We start from the raw sequence: 21,396 nt of genomic DNA, 5'->3' as shown, positions 1-21,396 counted from the left end.
TATTTTCTGCCTATCTCCTCGTCAAAAACGGGGAAATAGACAACACAGTAAATATATTTTTATACATACTGCAATTTAAAAACATTTGTTTGCAGTTTCGTGTTCTCCCTGAACTCTCACGTTGTTCATCTGCGTTACATTGTGCTGTCAATCTCATATATATCATTTTTTTTGTACACATGACTTTCATGACACTGCTGCTATAGGCTGCTTCTTTTTTTTAAATTTCAGTCATGTTCTCCACATTAATGAAACATTGTAATGATGCTGTTTCAGGTAAATGGCAAAAGAAAGAAAGTAAACAAAAAAGGAGGAGAGTCTGTACAGTGGGTCACAGGCTCAGTCCTGCAGTGTTAACTGTCGGCCGCATGTTGCTCTAATTCAGTGTGTTTATATGTGTGTGAATGTGTGCACGTGACTATGCTCGAGAAAGAGGAGGATTAAAAAAAGAAGCAAAAGAAATCCATTAAAAAAACCCTCAGCTTAGGTGCGTTTATATAAAATGTGTTATTGAGTGTAAAGAGACAAAAAAAGAGCGTGTATGTGTCCTGTTTGTATGCACGTGTGTCGTGCGCGTGCGTATGTAGCGTATGTTCATGTACTGAATCAGTACTTGCATTTAGCATGCCGTCTGAGCTGGGTATCACAGTTTGATAGGATTTTTTTTTTTTTTTTTTCCCCACATGTTGATGACGTGTGTAAAAGTATATATGTACAGTTTGTATGTAGAAACAAAATGGTGAAACCTCAAAGTTGATTTGTTCTTCTATATTGCTGGATTCAGCCACGGGGTCATAATCAGAAAAAAAAAAGAACGGTAATAATAATATTAAATATCTTGAGCCAGTCAGTCATTCCACAAAAACACATGTAACTGCTGCAAGAACTGGACACGGCGATGGAAAGACACTCAAATAAAGAAGAATCTATATCTGTAAAATCCTTGTGTGTTGCTTTTTGTCACTAATTATGTAAGATTATATTTATGTGTTTATTTTAGCGTTTGTGTTGCTATATTTTAATGTTCTGTTGATGATTGAAGGGTTTGAAAACTACTGTAAAAGATTCATGGTGACACCTAGGAATAGATTAAAAAGGTTTTTTCTTTTCTTGATAACGAACATAGAAGCACACACTAGAATTACAAAGTTACGTCAGAACAAAGAAAATTTCTTGAATTCTCTGGTTTTTACAGACAAGACCAGAGTGGAGGTGTTTGGCCACATCAGCCCAAACACCTCATGCCTACTGTCAAGCAAGTGGTCATGATTTAGGCTAGCTTTGCAACCACAGGACCCTACTGTGCATTCACTGAGTCAATTGTACGTTTAAACGTTAGCTCATCTGTGAAAACAGATGAAGCTATGTCCAAATTGGGTCATGCAACACGGAAGTGACAGAATGGCTGAAAAAGCGAAGAATCAAGGTGTTGCAATGGTATCAAGAAGGTGATACAATTGTCTAAAAAAATGTTAATAGAAAACCAACAAAATATTTTCTTTTGGAGAAAGAAAGCAAATAATATAACTGACAAGTAAAAAAAAAAAAAAACCCAAAATAAACACATCAATGAAATCACAAATACTTTTTCCGGCTCTCATTGTTTTAATGTTTCTAAATTAAATCAAGAGTTCTCATTCCCGACGAGTAACATACCATCGATTTGTCACGGCTCGAGACGTGTCATAGTAACAGGAAAGGTACCCTTCCGCATCCTTATGAAACACTCCAGGTTCTTAATTGAAGCGAATGCACTTCCCTTTTTATTCGCTTCGTGACTTTCTATTGCAGCCCTAACCTAACCTTAACCATAACCTTACATTTATAGGTTCATTCCAACCTGCTCTCATGCCTCAGAATGCGTAACATACAGATGAATTGTCACATATCGTTGGTATGTAACGTGTTGGTATAGCTCGTTTGCGTCTGCCATTTACAAGCTAAAGAGACCTTCACTTGCTTGACATCTTAAAGTGTCGATTATATTTGTACCCTTTGGTATAAGGCTGTAACAGCAATTTATAGCAGAACAGTATGAAACTTTGCAAACAAACCCACTGGGGGGAAGCAGAGTCACAAAGTCTCTTTCTGCATTGCTAAAAATATGCTCCATATCCGTTTTTCACAAAAGTCAAGTCAGGACCACCGTGAGAGTCAGACGCAGGAGCGGTGTACAGCAAGCGCTTCAAATTCTTATTAGAAGACCCAGAGCAGAGTAAATCCTCTGAAATGCTGACGAGGCGGGTGCTTTTCTGCCGCGCAACAGAACAACACTGCATTGAGACACAGCGTTACAGACATATAGTCACTCGCTTCACTTAGGAAGTTTGAGGCATAGTCTGTATAGCCGTTATGACACTACCCATACCCACATTATTATTCATCTCTGGCTCTCTTGCACAGCATGTGGGGTTTTCTTATTTTTGGTTGTAAATGGTTGCAGCAGACCACCCCTCCCTGAGCCTTGTTCTGCTGGAGGTTACATCCTGCTAAAAGGGAGTTTTTCCTTCCCACTGTCACCAAAACTCTTGCTCACATGGGGTCAAATTATTGATGGGGTTTTCTCTGTTTTCTTTGTATTATTGTAGGTTCTTTACTTTACAATAGAAAGTTCCTTGAGGCAACTGTTGCGATTTGGCACCATATAAATAAAATTTAAAAAAACTGAAAATTGAATTTGGACGCTGACTCACGTTGCCACTTGACATCCACAGTCATATTCAAAACTAGTCATGATGTCACAAAGTCACACTTGTAAGCTTTACTGGCAATATTTATTCATTGTAGCTATTGCAATATGCGGCCTGATGATTTACATTTACACATTCACAATGACATTAAGCAAAAGCAACATGACAGAAAACCTTTAAGCATGTTTCATATGTGGAAATATGAAGTGAAGCATAATGTTGTATTTCATGTTAAAGTGTGTTATTTTCACACCTCAGTCGAGGGAAACCTGAACATCATGCTGTTACTTCCCTTTAATTCCCGGTTTTTCCAATTGGGTCGATACATATAGAAAAAAAAACCCATTCCCACCTGATCCCTTTAGAATCAGCTGTTTTTTACAGCATAAAGATGACTAGTAGATAAGAAGGCTTATCTACTATCAAAATGTAGATAATAATAAGACCTTTCATATCAATTTCATACTTGTTATATCATTTGACCCTTTAAAAAGTGCACTTTGGGTAAAATTGATTTGGTTTCATGTGCTTACTTATGAAGGTTTCTTATGAAGGTTTAAAACATGCTGGAAAAAGACAAACACAAATTTAAAGGCAACAAATTTCAACACACACGCACGTGTGTATTTATATCCTTGTGGGGACATCTCATTGACGTAATGGTTTCTCTAGCCACTTACCCTAACCATCAAAAATGAATGCCTGACCCTTACCCTAAACGTAACCATAACCTAATTGTAACCCTGACACTAAAACCACAATTTGAGTCTCAAAAAAGCCTTTACACTCGTTGGGACCGGGATCGGTCCCCACAAGGGCTGTCGGTCCCCACAAGTATAGTAAACATCCAATGTTTGGTCCCCACAAAGATGTTAATACCTGTACACACACACACACACTTACACTTATGTAGTTCATAAAAATCCTTAAAATCAGACAATTTTTCCAGCAAAGATATAATTACAGTTTTTGTATTAAAAGTGAGTGTGAAGGTTTCAGTATAAATGATGAGTGAAGGAAATGAGAGGTCAAAAAACAGTTTGTGAACTGTCGTTATAAAGCTAGGAATTTTCACCCTCTCCATCTTTGTGCCTTGCGACTACATTATCGGGGGAGGGACTGATCATTAACCAGTCATAACACTCTGGGTCTCTTTTCTGGCTCTCAGAATCACCGAATTTACATGAAATTGAGTTAATATTTGATTTCATAAGATCTGAGTGATGGATCTATAGGATTTTCTGGAAAGTGTTAAACAAGTGCTTAAAAGAGTAGAGTTAAGGTCAAGGCTGAGGGCTTGGTTGCGCCCCCTGGTGGTCAGTAAATTCAACCTAGACGCTATGTCCATATTATATTTATAGTGACGGACTGATTTGTCACATACTTTCTCACATATTGTGATGGTGTTTGCATTTCGTTTTTTTGGGGGTTTTTTTGCTGTTATTGTTGGTTTTGTTTTTTTGGGGGGGGGTTTACCCCCCAAAAATATCCAGTATATCGACAACCTTCTCTGATGGATCGGACACACGGTAATTAACTCCAGTTCACTTGCACCACTAAACTCATCCCACTGCTGCCTCCTCCTTCATGTCATAGGTTCGGAAGCTCTGCTCCGTCCAGCAAGCCCCTCCGCTTTGGGTCTGGGCTCTTTGGAGGACAGCTTGCTGGTAGAGCACAGGAGGGTCTCTGATCGTCCTGCTGTGGGCCGGGCCTCGCACGTTCATGTCGGGGAAGCAGTGGACACACACGCAGGTCTCTGTTGGCAGGGAGTCGTCTGATGGCTCGAGGTTAACGGGGCAGCTCGGAGACATTAGAATATCTATAAGTGAAGAAGGCAGACCCTCATTAAACTGCTCAGTGTTTCCAGTGGTTTTTTGGTTCATTCCAGACTAACCTTTGGAGCTTTTTCCGAGTTGCCTAGCTGGAATACCAGTCTCCTGTCCCAGCCTGGCCTTGCTCTCTTTCTTCTTCTTGGATTGACTGCCCTGTGTGGATCCTGGGTTAGAGGTTTTGGCCTTGCCTCCTCTAAGAAAGGCTACAAAGGCCAGAAACAAGCTAGAAAACAGCAGCGCCAGGCACACAGCCAGCAGGGAGTAGATGAGGATATCAGAGTCTTTCAGTGTGGAGGGTCCTGCAACAACTCCAGCTAGGAAAGAAGGAGGACAGATCTTTTGACTGAATACTTCTAGATTCAAATGTCAGGTATATAAGCTCTGAACAATATTAGTCAATCAGAACAATTTGATAAAGTTTGGATATTTTCCAATACTTCCTTCTTTAAGGTTTAAAAACACAGAAAAACCCAGTCAGGACAAAGGTCACCGAGGGGTCAGCACTCACTCTGGCAGTGTGGGGCGCATTCTGGAGGATGTGTGCCGCAGATCTCTTTACACTCTATACATTTGTTTAGCAGCTTATCGTAGTAGTGGCCAGGTTGAGTCTTACAATTTACAGCCTCTGATGCAGAAGGAGACAACGTGAGAGGAGACGCAGAAGACATGTAAGAAACTGAACTGTGTGTGTTTAAGAGTATCTCTGCTGTTGCTATTACCTTCAGGAATAAATCAATTATCAAAAATACATGTTACATCTATATGTCTTCAAGTTTATGTGTAATTCTAATTCGCTGATTGAAGTTGCAATCTTGGAAAAGTTGCATTAAAAAATGCCCCTGCATGTGTCTGTGAATGCATGTGTGTGCTCTCACCACAGAAACTTCTGCATCTGCTGATTACAAGTGATTTCTGACATGTCCCCAGACAGTCCATACACCCCACCAAAGCATCCCGATACTGACCTTCAGCACAGCCTCCACCCATCGGCCTGATAACCCTCACACTGAAACACACACACACACACACAGGGACCAAAACAAATGATTTTATTATTTTCTTTCTGTCTTTGTGACTTGATCTCTATGAAAAGTTTACTTATAAAGAAACTTTACAAAGATGTGTGGCTGTAAACGAGCAGCTGTGGCATTGGCTAACTACACATGTGTAAATTATGTTGGTTATTTTATGTGCGTGTTATCCTGGTATTTATATATATGAAAGCAAAGCAGCTGTGATATGTAATATATGCAGTGTGGATTAGTAGAGGTGGGAATCAGCATACATCCCTTGATACGATATTATCACAATACTTAACGCACGATACGATATTATTGCAATTTTTTTAAATATTTTGCAATATTCAGATTCTGTACATAAAGGTAAACTTTATCAATATTCATTTTATCTAATATCAAAGTCTCACACTCAGTCTTTCTCTCATTTCAGTCAGTTTTATTGTTGACAAACTGAACGGTTTGTATTACAGTCTAGTCCAACTTAACTGAATGCAACCATCTGGTACAATTATAGCTATTCTGAACTATGAAATTTATGAAAACTATGCAGCCCATTCAGCAACTGAAGAACTTGAAAGTAAATTAAAACAAAATATAATTTTACTTTAAATAAAAAAGTTTTAAACTTAATTAAAATAAAACATGTTTATTGCTGCCATAAAAAAAGTTAAACACATTTGGACAGTGAAGGAATGTCAGGATTCTTGCTCAGAAAAAGGATCAACATGCTCTGAAGTCAGAGCATGTTCCAGTCCACAAAAACGTTTCTTGTAACAAAATATCGATTTCTGCTGTCCCTGTATCGATACATTATTAGCAAACAAAATATCACGATACTACACAGTATCGATTTTTCCCCCCACCCCTATGGATTAGACTGCTAGCTCTATCCTTGACCCAGTGAAACTGTATTATTTTAGAAATCGAGGCTTTACTGAGAAATATCTCAGCTTTTGTCCTCTTTTTGTGTTTTCCACACGTTTTTGGAGCAAAACTTAGCATAGCTCCAACCAGCATCCTTTTAGAAATCATGTACTTTCTTCTTAAGCATATTTTTCTTTGCTCCAGTGAGCACTGAGTCATCCAAGTGCAAAAAGATGTAGATCTCTACACCTCCTCCGCCCTGCGCTGCTTTCACATAGAGCGCTAAGACTAATGCCCGAGTATATCCGTCACACCCCAGCGAGCAGCACTCTGTCTAAATCAGGATTCCTATACAGTATGTTCTCTCTTTAACTTTCAGAAACACATATAAAGTCCCCAGCGTCTGAATTCCGAGTACCTTTTAAATGCACTTAGCCATTTCTGTGCTTATTTATGGAGGGCGTTTCTTATTGTTTTGATGTTTGGAATCTACAGAAGGATGTAAACTGCGTTCAAACTGATAGAAAACATTGTTTCTCGTTATAAAAGCCTCAACGAGCCACTTGGTTTGTTATGAAGGTCCTCTATGGGAACTTAACCAGCACTCGATAAATGGATTTGATTCTCACCTGCGTTTCAAATGCTAACGAAGCACATTTATCTTACTTGAGTCGCTGCTATAGGCTGTTAATGATGTTGGCAGAGATGACTTACCAAGCGAGATGAAGACGCGGAGGGAGAATCCTTGATTTGAAGATGAGACTGACACAGGCCTGTATTTCAGCGTGGAAGCTAATTTAAATATACACTTAATGCCTGACTGGGGACTTCCCCTTATGCATGAGGAGGATCCTCCCACTTAAACACACACACACACAGTGAGGTCAGATAAGTAAAGTGCCTATATATTGTAGTCACTTTCCCTTGGACTGTATTTTGAGACTGAGTGTAGCCCATAGAGTAAACACGATGTCTGGTACTGAGTGTCTGGCACATGGAAGTGTGAGACAGTTCACTGCACTCTAGTGACCTCCACAGTCACCTGACCGGAGCACACTTGGGATGTGGTGCAGCAGGAGATTCACATCATGGATGTGCAGCTGTGTGATGCTGTCATGGCAATATGGACTAAAACATCACCTCGGTGAATCTGTGCCGTGAAGAATTAAATCTGTAAATAAAGTGTCTGAAGGTTGTAGAGGGGTCGAATCACGTTTGGAGCGAGCTAAGAGGCTGTTGGGAGAACTCATCATTATTATTTTAGTCCACTTAATTACACTTGAACTACATAGAATATGAAATACCCTCTACATCTTTTTTTTTAAAGAATATAAAACATTCAATAAAAAAGAAAAGATATATGGCCTAGAGCTGAGACGCCACATTTATTCCAGTTTGATTTTAAGTGGGCCTGGCCACGTTTAATCCCTGAGATAGATTAATATCAGAAAAAAGTCCAATTTCGACAAAATGTATAAATTTTTGGGGAGGGGGATGGTTTTTTTTATATGATAAAGAAACACTGCTGTAGTAAATGCAAGAAATCTGTCAGCACGACTCTCTGGGCTTAATCTGCAAGAGGTAAATGTGTAAAATTATAAACAGAAATTTCTTGCTTATTCACAGAAAATGTCTGTTTTTACATTTCTATTGTAGTGGGAAAAAATTGATTTAATTTTGGGGGGAAATTGGACCAAGGTTGAGTTTAAATGGGAAAATCAGTCAACACAATTTTTTATGGATCGTCTTCAGAAGTGACAACGACATACTGGGCCTTGGGAGACATGAGTTTCTAGGCTGGCTACGCATGTGACCTCATTGTTAGCACCCACCAACGACACCATAACAGGCTCATGTTGATATATTGTAATAAAAACAAACTGATGTGACCATGATCATGGAGAGGTCTTCATCAGTAGGAAAAGCTGTAAAACTTAGAAAGAAAATACAATTAAAAATACAAAATTTATGCCCTAACTCACATTTTATAAAAACATCCAGTGGGCCAGATTGGAGTCTTTACAATTCTCGCACCTCGAACTAGAATATCAGCAAAGTTTGCCTTTTAGGCCTTTAGTGTGTTTTTAGATCATTGTGCAAAATGCTAAAATGCTGCTACTACAGATCAGAGTGTTTTACTTTGTTAAACTAGAAAAATGTGCCAATTTAATCATACTAAAAAAACTTTTGTGCAGCTCCATGTTCCAGTCTTCGCACACGGAGCTCCTACAGTGACTCAGTGTTGACAGATATTAATGCACTGCTGAGCGTGCCTGACACTTGTTGGGAAGATGTGAGTAAACTTTCTCGACATCAGTGTGAAACTGCCGGGCAGTTCCACACCATGTGTTTTACACTACGCTGAGCACAAACCATGACTGCAGTGTCTTATCTCTGCTTCAGTTCTCATATGAACAAGGATTTGCGTACAAAGATTTGTGTCTGTCTAAAACTGAGACCGAATACAATGAACTATTTTTAAGCAAAGCGAGAACACCTGATCTTGGTAAAAACGTGCCTTTGACATGGAGATTTAAACCTCTCAAGCCCTGCACGGCTTTATCTCAGCTCCTTTGTCACTGAAAGGTCCTTTTTGTGATTTGAGATCCCCTCAAAAAAAGTGTGCTTGCAATATACTATTAAAAAGTCACTGCTGGCATTAGATTGAAACTGAGATTAGTAAAGAGGGCGACTTGGACGAGTGTGGAACTAAAATGTCAGTTTGATTAATCTCCCAAACCCCGAGGGAGATCTGGAATAAAAGGTTTCAGATATGAGTCTGAGATTTTCAGGGAGGATCTGCTAAGCAGCTGTAAGAAGATAACGGAAATTATGTGGCGAGATGTCATTAAAAGGTGTTAGTTTTGTTTTAAAGCACTCTCATTTAGTTCTGCTTTCTGACACTGTTAGTAATACAAAGAGTCCACTGTTCCCCCTCCCCGATAAAACAACTGCAGGTGCAGGAGCTTATCCCAGTGTGCACCCCTGGTCAGACCACGCAGAGAGACAAACAAGCCTTCACACTCACATTCACATCTACTGCTGATTTAGAATCAGCCTAACATGCATGTGTTTGATCTGTGGGAGGAAGTCAGAGCACCCAGAGAAACCCCCCACAGGGACAGGGAGAACATTCAAACGCCACACAGTGAAACCCAGGACCTTCATCTATGGGCGGCGCTGCTGTATATCATGGTCATCTATCAAATAAATAAAGTCAAGAAATGACAACCACAACTTTGAACGCCATCAGCCCGTAGGAGTGCTTATTGCACTTACAGGGTCACGGTACCACACTGGCTTCCCACTCATCAAAGCCTGAGAAACTGACTCAGTCTCTGACCCTGAGGTTCTGTAGCAGAAAAATCCAACAATCTAGAGCCAGTCCTGCACAGTTCTACCAGAAAAAGAGTGTATAAAGCACTCAGAGTGCTTTATACAACATGTCTCATTCATCCAGTCAGACACAAGCATTCCTCACCCCTGCTATATCTAAGTGTTTTCTAACGTTCACTAATAAACGCCTTGGAGAATAATTTGGGGTTCAGTTCCTTGCCCAAGAGTACTTTAGCATGTAAACTGAAGCAGCTAGGGATTAAACCACCAACCTTTTAATTAGTAGGTGCTCTACTGCTTCGCTGCTCGAGCCACAACCACATAAATCTGCTGGGCCTTTAGTTAGAACCAGTAATGTCAGTGGTGACGGGAAGGGCTAGTGCAGGAAACCTCTAATGATTTGCAAATGCAGTTTTTCATCCAATGAAATATATCACAGCTTCTGTTAGTCAAAATAATTCTCAAAGGCCTTCAAAAAGTGGCCTGGTTTTCAAAAGGCACCAGGCAGGACCTCTGCACACTAGTGGAACAAGGTGTTTGTTAAGAAAGACTGACAAAACAAAGCCAATCAATGGCTACATAAACAAAAGAGGAAACACGGCCATTAAAAATGCATATTAACAAACAAATTCATCACTGGGATTCAAACTACAGGAGCATGCTTGAGCAAGTGAGCCGTAAATAATCAACTTCCACTTTGGCTACATCTGTATGTAAAACACCTAAATGCAAGTCACCGTGTGAGAAAAAAAGAAGCAGAATTTGAGGAAGAGCTGCACATGGATGACTCGGCTCCATGTTGACTCACAGTGAAAGCAAAAGATTGGTCATCAGATTTGATCTAATCTGCACCAAAGTGTTAAATGCAAAATAATGGAGAGAAAATGTCAAAGATTTAATCAAAATCAAAACAAAACTAACAAAAAACAACAAAAAAAGAAGAAATAGTTTGACAGGAAATATTTTTGCATCACCAAGGTGGTTCCCATAGAGCTATTAGCCAAAAACGTCCCATATAAGTGATTTACAGTAGATGAGCTGAAGTATCTGAAAGTCATGTCATGTCAAAAAGGAAACAAAAATCCAACAAACACCTGACAGGACCATAGAGATGGACTCTTCAGCTGATCTATCTGCAGTTCACCAAAACCTCTTAATAGAGGGGGGGCTTCTTAAGGAAGAGAAACAGAGGGGAAAGCCTCAGGTGTGCCAAAATACACAAGATTTGAACTGAAAATCAGTGGCAACAGGTCTGTTGGAGAGATGAGTCCAAATTTGAAACTTGTAGCTAAAATCAGCTTCAAGGATGGAAGTCAGGAAAGATACACAGCAGAAAGTTTCATGGTTACATTGTTTCATGGAATTATGAACACAGAAAATTATAGTTCGATTCCGCTCCACCACACAATATGATGAAAGTCTCTGATTGGCTATAGTTTCACTCTTCACCATGACAATTCAGTTCAGTTTCTTTTCAGTTTTAATTACACAATGCCAAATCACAATTTACCATAAGGTGCTTAATGTTGTTTTTATACAGAGAAAACCCCAATGACATCTGGCTTAATGGATAGAGCTGGGCATCATCTGCATAGCAATGAAACTTTATGCTATGGCTTTGAATGATAGTACCTAAAGGAAGCATGTATAATATCAACAGAGCTGGTCCTGGTGAGGAACCCTGTGGAACATGTCAATGATCCCAAACATACTGGCCAGATAGAGAAACACACATTACACACTATTAGTCATGGACAAGCCTCACCAGAGCCCGGACTTCAACATTATTGAAGCAGTCTGGGATCAAATGGACAGTGAATGGAACAAAAGGCAGGCAACATCTGAAAACTGTCATGGTGTGGGTCTAGGGACCCAGGGCTCATGTATTTTTGTATTTTGTATGTTTATTTTTCCATATGTAGGGTTTTGGTTGTTTTGAATAAATCGACTGTCCTTCACAATAAGAGTCCAGCGTTTGGGTCCTTCTTACCTCAACTCCACGGTCTGCCATTGCAATCCGTGACAGTATAATCCCGCCATAATGGACCCAGCTGACTCAAGTGTTGCCTCAGAGAAGGAGTTGTTCTCCCAGCTCTGGGATTACTGCTGAAGCATAATCCAGACTGCGAGCAAACACCAGAGACACGTAGAGGTAGTATTTTTTGATAACTTCCTGTCATCCACTACCTTTTCTGTGAGCTTTTTGGACATTAAAAAACTGTCGCTTGCTGCTCACTTGTTGGAACCTCCATTCTGGGGGAGACGGCTCCCTCGCCATCAGCATCCCACCACATCTCCTCTCACTCCTGCAGCGTGTGCTGAGTCAGCAGACAAAGGACTGACAGCTCTAGTGACTGCAGTGAGTAAACCGGACTCTGTTGTTTTAATAAATCCTGTCACAGGGGATCAAACTGCAGATGATCAAGAGGGGACAGTTTCCACACACGCGGCCCCACCTTCCCGGAGGAGACGGCGCCCGTACCATCGTCAAACCACAACTCACCTCACTCCTGTGGCTTTAGAGGAATCAGCTGATTCTGGACCAGCTGAGCAAGGCGCCGCAGAGAGTTACTCAGCCATAGTTGTAATTCTACTTGCTTTGAACAGGAAACTAAGGACTGTTTCTTCCCCGCTCACTGGCAATGCTAAGCCTGCTAAATGTGGAGAGAGAGAGGTTTTGGCTAACCTGTCCACTGTGGGTTTCTCTGAGTCAGTGGGCCTAGAGACTGTCAGTGGGCCCTGTAGCTACTAACTGTGAATCTGTTATGAGTAACCCAGGCTCCTTTTCGTTACCTGTACTGTGTCTATTGATTCCAGGGCAGTGCTTAGTGTAGGGAGGGATGAGAGTTGTTTTTCCGGTGCTCATTCCGAGCCTGGGACTAAAGTTATCAGACCTGTTCAGTCTGTTTGTTTGTTTTTTGGAAGACACTTCCACAGTCTTTGAGAATATGGATTTTTTTCCACTACGCTCCATCTGAGCTTATGAGCCAAGAGACTATTAGCCTAGCGCCTACTGTTAACTTTGGGACTGCTTTTATGGCTGCTGAATGGACAGCGTTAGAGAGCCCGGCATTAGGGAGCCCGGCGTCAGAACCCTTTTCCGCCCAGTCACTCAGCCAAAAGACAGTTACTCTCCCCAGGGCTTCCCCAGAGAGTGAGTCTGTGATTTTCGTCACCTCTGGACCCCTGCAGATGGCTCAGTCAGCTGCCCAGCCTGTGACTCAGCCATTTCTTCAGCCACCTGTCACCACCATGCCGCCACCGTCAGTTCAACTGCCTGAGGCTGCCACACCACCATCATCACAGATGCTCATGACAGGTTCGCCACCATCATGTCCACCACCTGTGGCTGCCACACCACCATCGCCATTGCCTCAACCATCTGCAGCTGCCGCCCCGCCTGGGGGACCCGCTCAGCCCGAGCTGGAGGTCAGTTCGCCTGGGGGACCCGCTCAGCCCAAGCTGGAGGACAGCACGCCGGGGGGGTGTGGGCCGTCTGCTGCGCCTCAGGATATCAAGCCAACTGGTCCTGCCTCATCTGGCCATGCATGCCAGCCATCCACCAAGTTGCCCGGGCCACAGCCTGCATGATCTGCACGTCATGGAGCGTCTGCTGTGCAACGCTGCCACCACTGGACCTGCGGACGGCCACCTGAGCCGCTAAGTTGCTGCCAAGGGATCTGCGGCCGTCCACCAGAGCTGCCATGTTACCAACACCAGGCCCGTGGCAGGCCACCTAAACTGTTTTGCCACAGTCGCCGCCCACTGGGCCAACCTTCAGAACTGTCTCACTGTCGCTGCTGGACCCATGGCATGCCACTGGAAAGATCTCGCCAGCATCGCCACCGGTTTGGTGGGCCACCTGAACTGTTCTGTCACCACCATGGAAATCATGGTTTGTGGAACTGTTATGGGGCCTTATCAAGAGTGTGCTATTTAAGAAGGTGGCAGAGCTCCAGTCAGCGCAGGATTATACTGCGTCAAACCTGTAAAGTACCTCCGTTGATCAGTGTTTGTAAACAACATTGCTACTGTGGGTGTCCTGCTGAGCTGCGTGTTTTTGTGTCACCAGGAGACAGGAGCGGAGAGCGTCGTCAGGAGGGGAAGTCACAGAGCTGAATTAGGTTTTGGAGTTTTCACCTTTTCACTGTTTATGGACACGTGCACGTGCACACACAGCTTTTAATGTCCTCTGAGAATGTCATTTGATACTACTGGCTGATCGTGCGAATAGGTCCCTTCAACATTAAACTCTACAGAGCTAAGATTGCCAAGAAATACTCATTGTAAAGAAAGGCCCAAAGAAGAGAATTTGTGTTGCTATACTGAAGAAAGTTCAAAGTTAATTGAATTTGTAGATTCTTGTATGCAGCATGTATACTACATGCAAATAACACCATTAGCCATGTTTTACATTATAGTTATTCTGACATTTACCATTATGTGGTCATCTTGTTAAATAGATGGTTAACAAGATTGAATATTTGTTCTTTTTGCTTCGACTAAGCTGCCACATAAAAACATTAAGAGAACCCTCAATCATCGTAGTATAACACATTATTAAACATATCATAATAATCCACTGTGAAGGCATTTCAGCTGATTTGGTGCAAGTCAAAGGGGCAACAGGTGCAACAGGGAGGCAACAATAAGACCAACCTCCAAGAAAGGAAATAGTTTTGCAGGTGGTGGCCACATACCATTGCCCCTCCTATCTGATTTTTCAGCTTTCTCTTAGTTCCTGTCACAGCTGGCAGCACGTGATGGTGCATACAAGGCATTGCACAGGTAGCCCAACTCCTCCAGGAGGGGACACCCATACATACTACGACCAGAAGTAACTTCAAGCACAGTGTGGATGAGATACCAGCAGACGGGTGGTTATATGAGCATATTTGGACAGGCTGTAGAAAGGCATCAACCCAGCAGCAGGACCAGGAGGAGTGTTATCAGAGCCCTACAGGATGACCTCCAGTGGGATACCTATGTGTGTATTTCTGACCAGACTGTCCAAAAAAGGCTTATGTAATGTGTTCACCATGGTTTATGCTTCCTAGCTGGGCAGATTGAGATCATTGATGTGTACTGACTTTGTTTTATGCTTTGATATATTATTGCTTCAAGAATAGTTTTAAGTGTAGGTTTTCATTAAATGAAAGCATGCTTTGCCATATATGTCCTGGGTGTGAATCTGTAGAGCCATGAAAAAGTTCCTGATTTCAGATTTAATTTTTTAAAATTTTATATATATTGTCATTCTTAAATGTTACAGATCATCAAACAAATTTTAATAATAGACAAAGATAACCTCGGTAAATACAAAATGCAGTTTTTATATGATGATGTCATTTATTATGGGAAAGGTTATCCAAGCTTACCTGAACCTGCGTAAAAAAGTAACTGGCCCACACTGGGAAATTACTGCACTGTACTTTCCCAGTGTGGCCCACTGCGAAACTGAATGTGACACTCCTCATTTAGAGAACTATGAAGCTACGTGTTTTTGGCTAGTATGGTATTACCTGAGGATACAGCAGTGACATTATCTGAAACTCGAGCCATGTCTAATATGAGCACTCGGTATGTGAAGGTAAAGGATTTATTAGTATCCATGAATAAAGCCAAAATGATTTATGGATTTAAATACATGCATTTGTTTTGATAAAAAGACTCACAGCAGGCGAGAGGAGATTTCATAAAGAGCAGTTTGTTGTTGGAGGTTTGTATTGTTGCGAAAAGCGTGCCGCATATGGCGAACAACTGGTGCGAACTCTGAGAAAGAAAAAGGAGGTTGCTGTGCATTGTGGATCACACCTTTAACCAAATAACCCCTGGCAGAAACCTGAAGTCACCCAGAATAGATTCGCTGCAGGTGGGTAGTCAAATTCTGCAAAGGGAAAAGGAAGCCAGCTCACATGATTAAAACTGAAAACAATGAAAAATAGTCCAAAACAGGACTAAATCAGCCTTGGTCTGATTTGCTGAAATATTTCATGCACAACATTTAGAAGAGCAGGGTAGCAAGAAGAGTGAGTTTAGTTCTACATAGAGTGTTACCATATTAGATATTCACTTGATTTGACTGCTTTTCACTGTTGAAAATGATAGAAAATGTCAAGTTGTTGCTCCTGCGAAAGCATGGTGGTGTAATATTTTGGTGGGCATGATGAAGAAGAAAGATAAATAAAGCCTGCAAAAACATCTTTGTTCCCATAAACAGGGGTGACTGTAGCTCAGGTGGTAGAGCAGGTCATCTACTGATCGGAAGGTTGGTGGTTCGATTCCTGGCTTCGCCTAGTCTGCATGCCAAATATCCTTGGGCAAGATACTAACCCCAAATTGCTCTCCGATGCATCCATCGGAGTATGAATGTGTGTGAATGTTAGATATAAAGCACTTAGAGAGATGTGCTTGTGCGAATGGGTGTGAATGGGTGAATGCACAAGTTGTGTAAAGCGCTTTGAGTGCTCAGATGAGTAGAAAAGCGCTATATAAGAACCAGTCCATTTACCATAAACCACTGGGATGTTTGGCATTTTATAGGGGACACAAAAAGCAGCAGACTCTGACCAGCAGATGGAGTCACGCTACAGTAAATGAAAGGATAATCTCTGTGCACGTTCGACAGTAACAGCCTGGTCTATGTTCTGTTCAACATGGATTGCAGTGGCTTACACGCACCATCTTTTTTCTTTCTTCATGCCACTCAAATCTAATGGTAATTCTATCTATTGCTAACACTTTGTTCATCAGTTGTAATCCTCTTATGAAGGTGTTGAAACTCTACTCAGGCAAAGGTTTGAAGAGGATGAAAGTAGGCTCAGTATGTGATGAAGATAGTATTGACAGGTGTATGAAGATATGTGATCAAAGGATGAGAGCTCATATGTCGAGCAGAGCTCCCCTGAAATGCCTCTTGGACCACCGAACACCCAAGAGGGGCGTCTTTGCTAGATCAAATAGACAGCGTTGCGCAGTTGCACTCTCACATTTACTTTCTTCAGTGTCGGTGTAGCATCTGTTTTCACTTTACCCATGCTGGGAAACACAATGTTCATTACAGAATAATGGAAAACCCAGACATCATCCTTTGCTTTGTTTATGCAGGTGAAAATTACTGTATTTACAACCAAGTGCTGTTATGAATACTAGATGGTTAAAATGCAACTATGTTTCTCTTTTCATGCATTCTTCCTGCAGAGGCTGTTATAATGAACTGACATGTTGTATTTGCACTATTTTCTACGGTGTCTTTGAAAGGTCAAACACACTGTGAAAACCATACAAAACACAACAGAAGTGGGAGAAAAAAAGCTATAAAAAAAAAAAAAACCAACCAAGGTAGAAAAACTTTAAATTTATCGCATTCAGAAGATTTTCAGAAAACTTGACCTCTGACCTTAAGGACAAGGTCAAAGTTCAAGGTCTCTGAAATTCAAACTCATCTGAAAATCATAGTGGATGCACCTTTGGTATGAATTTGAATATGTAAAATGAATGCATTCACACAGTTGGGTATTCACGCTGTCCGGCAAGGTGACAACACCACATCACCCTTTTACCTCAGTGGTTGAAGGGTCATGTGGTACTGTTTTTAAAACTCCCAGGGTAAAAAAAAGGGTAAAAACTATTGAAGTGCAGCCCAATGTAAGTCACTGACACTGTAATTAATAAAAAAATGAAAGTAAATGAAAAAAAGGGAGGAATCGTTCATGACTGCGTAACAAACAAAGTCACTTAAACTTCATTAAACATTAATGTGCCATCAGCCATTGTCAGACCTTATCCTTCCTGACTGATCTCCTTGTCACTTGTCACCCATTCAAGTTGGCACAGGTAGTTCAACTCCTCCAGGGTGGCACAGCGTACTGCCACAACACTGTTTGCTGCGTCTCCCAGCACAGTCTCATACGTTTCGAGGAGATGGGCCATTATACAAGGAGAGTTGGACAGGGCATCAACCAGGGAAATGGACCAGTGTCTGCTCCTTTGTGCAAGAAAAGAGAGGAGGAATGCTGCCAGATCACCACAAAATGACACTGCAGTGCAGTGCAGTGTACATGACCGGTCGCATGTAGTGACAGGAAATTGTCAAATGCCATTTGTGTCTATTTTTCTGTTGGTTTTAGTATCTTTAGCTTCTTTTTCCCCTCTCTCTGCTCTTGTGGTGTCATCACTGTAAACTACCTACAACAAAATTAGCGTAAATAGCGCTTTTCTACTCTGTCCGAGCACTCAAAGCGCTTTATACAGCTAATTCGTTCACCCAATCACACTTCTAAGCTTAAGTGCTAAGTATCTAACATTTATACCGCTCTCCGATGGATGCATTGGAGAGCGGATATTTGGCATGAAGACTGGACCAGCCTGGGATCGAACCACCGACCTTCTGGTTTTCTGCTCTGCCACCTGAGCTACAGCCACCCCAATTAATTAAAGCTAACAGTTAGCTGGTAAATGCAATAACACTTTTGGCCATTAAATGCTTCCTCTCAGAGTTAAGGGAGACGAAAAAGAAAGGAACAAATGGAAAATAAGACTTACTATTGGACTTATTAATCTGAAAAATTGGACAGACACATAACTTGAAAACACAAAATCTAACGGTAATTCTATCTATTGCTAACATGACAAATATGTGATGTTGAGGTTTTAATAGTGAGGTGGAATGAGTAAAACTGCATGTCTGTTATCACAGCGTACCGAATAATATTTCTTTGTTTTATGCTGATTTTGTGTGTGCCCACCTCTTAAACTCATGCACCGTGGCGTTGAATATATCATAGTACGCTGCAGGAGCCTTTGACAGCATTCTGCATAAAATAATTTATGCATGAATTATGTAAAATGCTTGTTTGTGAGTATGATCAAAACTACGCTGAAAGTTGGCTCTTGAATGGTTGATATGGCAAACTGCAGGGGAAACTAGGGCCATAGTGTTCTTTGACTCTTCACTATGTAAACAACAAACCTTAACACAGTGATTAATCATGTAAAAGCTTCTTTTAAGAGTCCTTTTATGGAGAATGAATGCAGTCACGACAGCTGAATCTTGGTGAAGTTAAATTTGGCAGAAGAGAATAACACAGCACTTTTGGTGTGTGAAAACTTGTGATATAAAACCTGCGCTTTGTGATTTTACATCACAATTTAATTTATCACAGAAACCCACCAAATTTCCATTTATTTCGTCAGTACCTAATTTTGTGGCGTTTCTTATGCTGATTGCATCTCGGCCTACTTTAAATTCACATTATGCAACAGAACTTTTCAAAAGACGTACAAGGAATGGTTTGATCGGTCATTTTTCCGTCTGGTTATCGAAAAGGTCAGAGAGGCGCAATTATACCCCTCTGAAGCTTTGGCACAGTGCTGACCTATAATAATAAACCCAGGGAAGCATGGTCAGCGCTCACTGACATTTTTTAGATTGGCATTCAAACCTAATTCTCATAAAGCTTCAGCTGACGAGATATGGACATGAAAAATCTCCCTCTACTCTGAGCATTTAATCCTCATTTCCATCCTCTCACCTGCCGCCACCACAATAAAACACCCCCGAGCACGACATTCATTATAGAATACATTACTTGTTTTTCGGAGTGGAACTGCAGCGCAGCCTGGCACGGCGTTCCGAGTCGTGAGTCATTCGGAGGCGACTCAGGCTGCAGAGAAAATGAGAAGTGATATGAGGGAATGGTGTTGCACGTAGGCTCACTGGTGTGTGGAAGGTAATAGATTGAGCTTCGACTGTTTCTTCTTGCCAGGGAATGTCCTCATAACCCCACATGAAAATAAATAAAACACACATTTTGACCTTGTCACAATAAACCTAATATGAAATAATAAATGAGAAGCTGTAACTCAAGCTTCCTAATTGCAATTATGTTCTTGTAGTTTGTTTGGGGTTTTGGTTTTTTGTTGGGGTTTTTTTTGCAATTTTGACCTTGAACAATAGTTCTCTAGGCTTTTAAGGTCTTATAAATTTTCTTTTGGTCAGTTTTGGGTTGAATTTCAGTCAGTGGTGTTGGGGATCTTGTCAAAAGTGATGGAATTATTATATTTGGCTTTTGGTTTTCCTGTAATACCATCTGGAACGCATAAAATTGGACACTATTTCCTTATCCTGTCAATACAGTAAATGCATACCTGGATAGAAACAATGGAATACTATCAGTCATGGATTGGCCCCCCCAGAGCCGTGACCTGAACTTTACTGAAGCAGTGCTGCATTATTTTGACAAAGAAGTGAACAAAAAGCAGCGGAGATGTCCTTCAAGAAGCCTGGAGAACTATTCTGAAGTCTATGTATATTCAACTTGTTTATATGTTAACAGGAAGTAGTAGGATTTTTCTATCAGGAGTAGCCCTGTTCATTTGATCTCCTTTAGAACAATAAGAAATCTTTTCACATAAGCTGTTTCAAATGTTACTCTCATGTCACAAAACCTCCCCCCGAACACACAAAAAAGACCAACTTTATGATTCATAACTGGAATCAGAGGATTTTAAAGTCTTATAGAGAGCAACACCCAAATTTCCCTTTAAAAAAGAGGCACACTAACAGCACTAGTACTGACCAACTGCTAATGTGAATATGCACACGTGAAGTGTGGAATGGAATAAATGTCGAGTTCAGAAAAGATTAGCAAACAGTTACATTACATTATTTTTAGCAGTCTAGCCAGGGGCAGACTGAAACAATGCGTGAAGCCAGGAACTGGACTCCATCCACTCTGCTCACACAAACCCAAGAGTTCCTGTAATTATATTCCTGGATGTCCACTATGTGTTTTCCCTCTTTTTTGGCAAATAAACAACATTCTAAATAAAGGTGAAAGAGAATAGAAGAGTCAATAACTCTGGAAAAGCAGTCCAGAAAGATTCATTACACAATCACTTAGTTCATTTTGAAATACATTTATTTTCCCTGCTGAAAAGAAGGACTAATGAGCCTGTCAGGCCACATAAAACAATTAGCCTATGGCTTACAGACAGACAATGAGATGCAAATTTTACACAAATGCAACGAAAAATCTATATATTCAGTTCAGCTAAGTATCAGCTGTTTTACACACTATAACTGAAACTGAATAAGCCCTGACAATGCAAATAAGCTTAAACGGTAAATTACATAGCTAGTATTTTTGTGTTAGTGTTTCAGCATACATTTCTTTTATTTTTCCCTCTTACCTCCACCTTTCCTTTGACAGTACTTACTCAGCAACTTATCTGATGTTCAGTAGAATTTGGTTTGATTTATATAGTGGCACAAAAGTGACCTCAAGGAAATTCCTATTGTAAGGTAAAGACAGCTAAAATGTTAAAAACGTAGCACCTGATGTGTGGATTGCAGAAGTTCTTATTTTGCCAGAGCTCAGGTTGAATAGCTCAGGCAGGTCCCTCACAGGTAGTTTGACAATAGGACTTGTTGTTTAATCTACACACATTTTTTTATAAAATAGAAGTAGACAAATTAGACCACACAATTGTCTAAATAATAGAAATGTAAAAATCTATTTTCATGGCTGTTTTTTGTCATGTTTTGTTTTAAATGACTTATGCAATTTTACTACAATATTTTTTTCCTTGCGTTAGCTAGAAGATTTAAACCAAATAAAAGCTCTAAGGTTAACATGGACCTCAGGTCGAACA

The 21,396-nt window shown here is 40.9% G+C and overlaps 1 protein-coding gene and 1 long non-coding RNA gene across 3 annotated transcripts in view; both read right to left on the bottom strand.

The window, feature by feature from the left end:
* Positions 1 to 21,396, bottom strand: part of LOC146513128 (uncharacterized) — a 57,832-nt gene that overhangs the window by 13,925 nt on the left and 22,511 nt on the right. The gene's annotated exons all lie outside the window — the stretch shown is intronic.
* tnfrsf13b (TNF receptor superfamily member 13B) lies at positions 619 to 7,400 on the bottom strand. Of its 2 annotated transcripts, none has more exons than XM_085171587.1 (5): positions 7,120 to 7,400; positions 5,488 to 5,528; positions 5,031 to 5,147; positions 4,585 to 4,836; positions 619 to 4,509 (listed from the first exon to the last, which is right to left on the bottom strand). In XM_085171587.1, the coding sequence occupies exons 2-5, from the start codon at positions 5,507 to 5,509 to the stop codon at positions 4,253 to 4,255; spliced, it is 648 nt and encodes a 215-aa protein (XP_085027713.1). In that variant the 5' UTR covers positions 5,510 to 5,528; positions 7,120 to 7,400; the 3' UTR covers positions 619 to 4,252. The 2 variants fall into 2 exon arrangements, with proteins under 2 accessions (XP_085027713.1, XP_085027712.1); XM_085171586.1 differs by having other exon boundaries at positions 5,398 to 5,528; positions 7,120 to 7,393.

Source organism: Neolamprologus multifasciatus, chromosome 8 (genome assembly GCF_963576455.1).
Source record: "Neolamprologus multifasciatus chromosome 8, fNeoMul1.2, whole genome shotgun sequence".
NCBI lineage: Eukaryota > Metazoa > Chordata > Actinopteri > Cichliformes > Cichlidae > Neolamprologus > Neolamprologus multifasciatus.
This window is presented reverse-complemented; position numbering and strand designations above follow the sequence as displayed.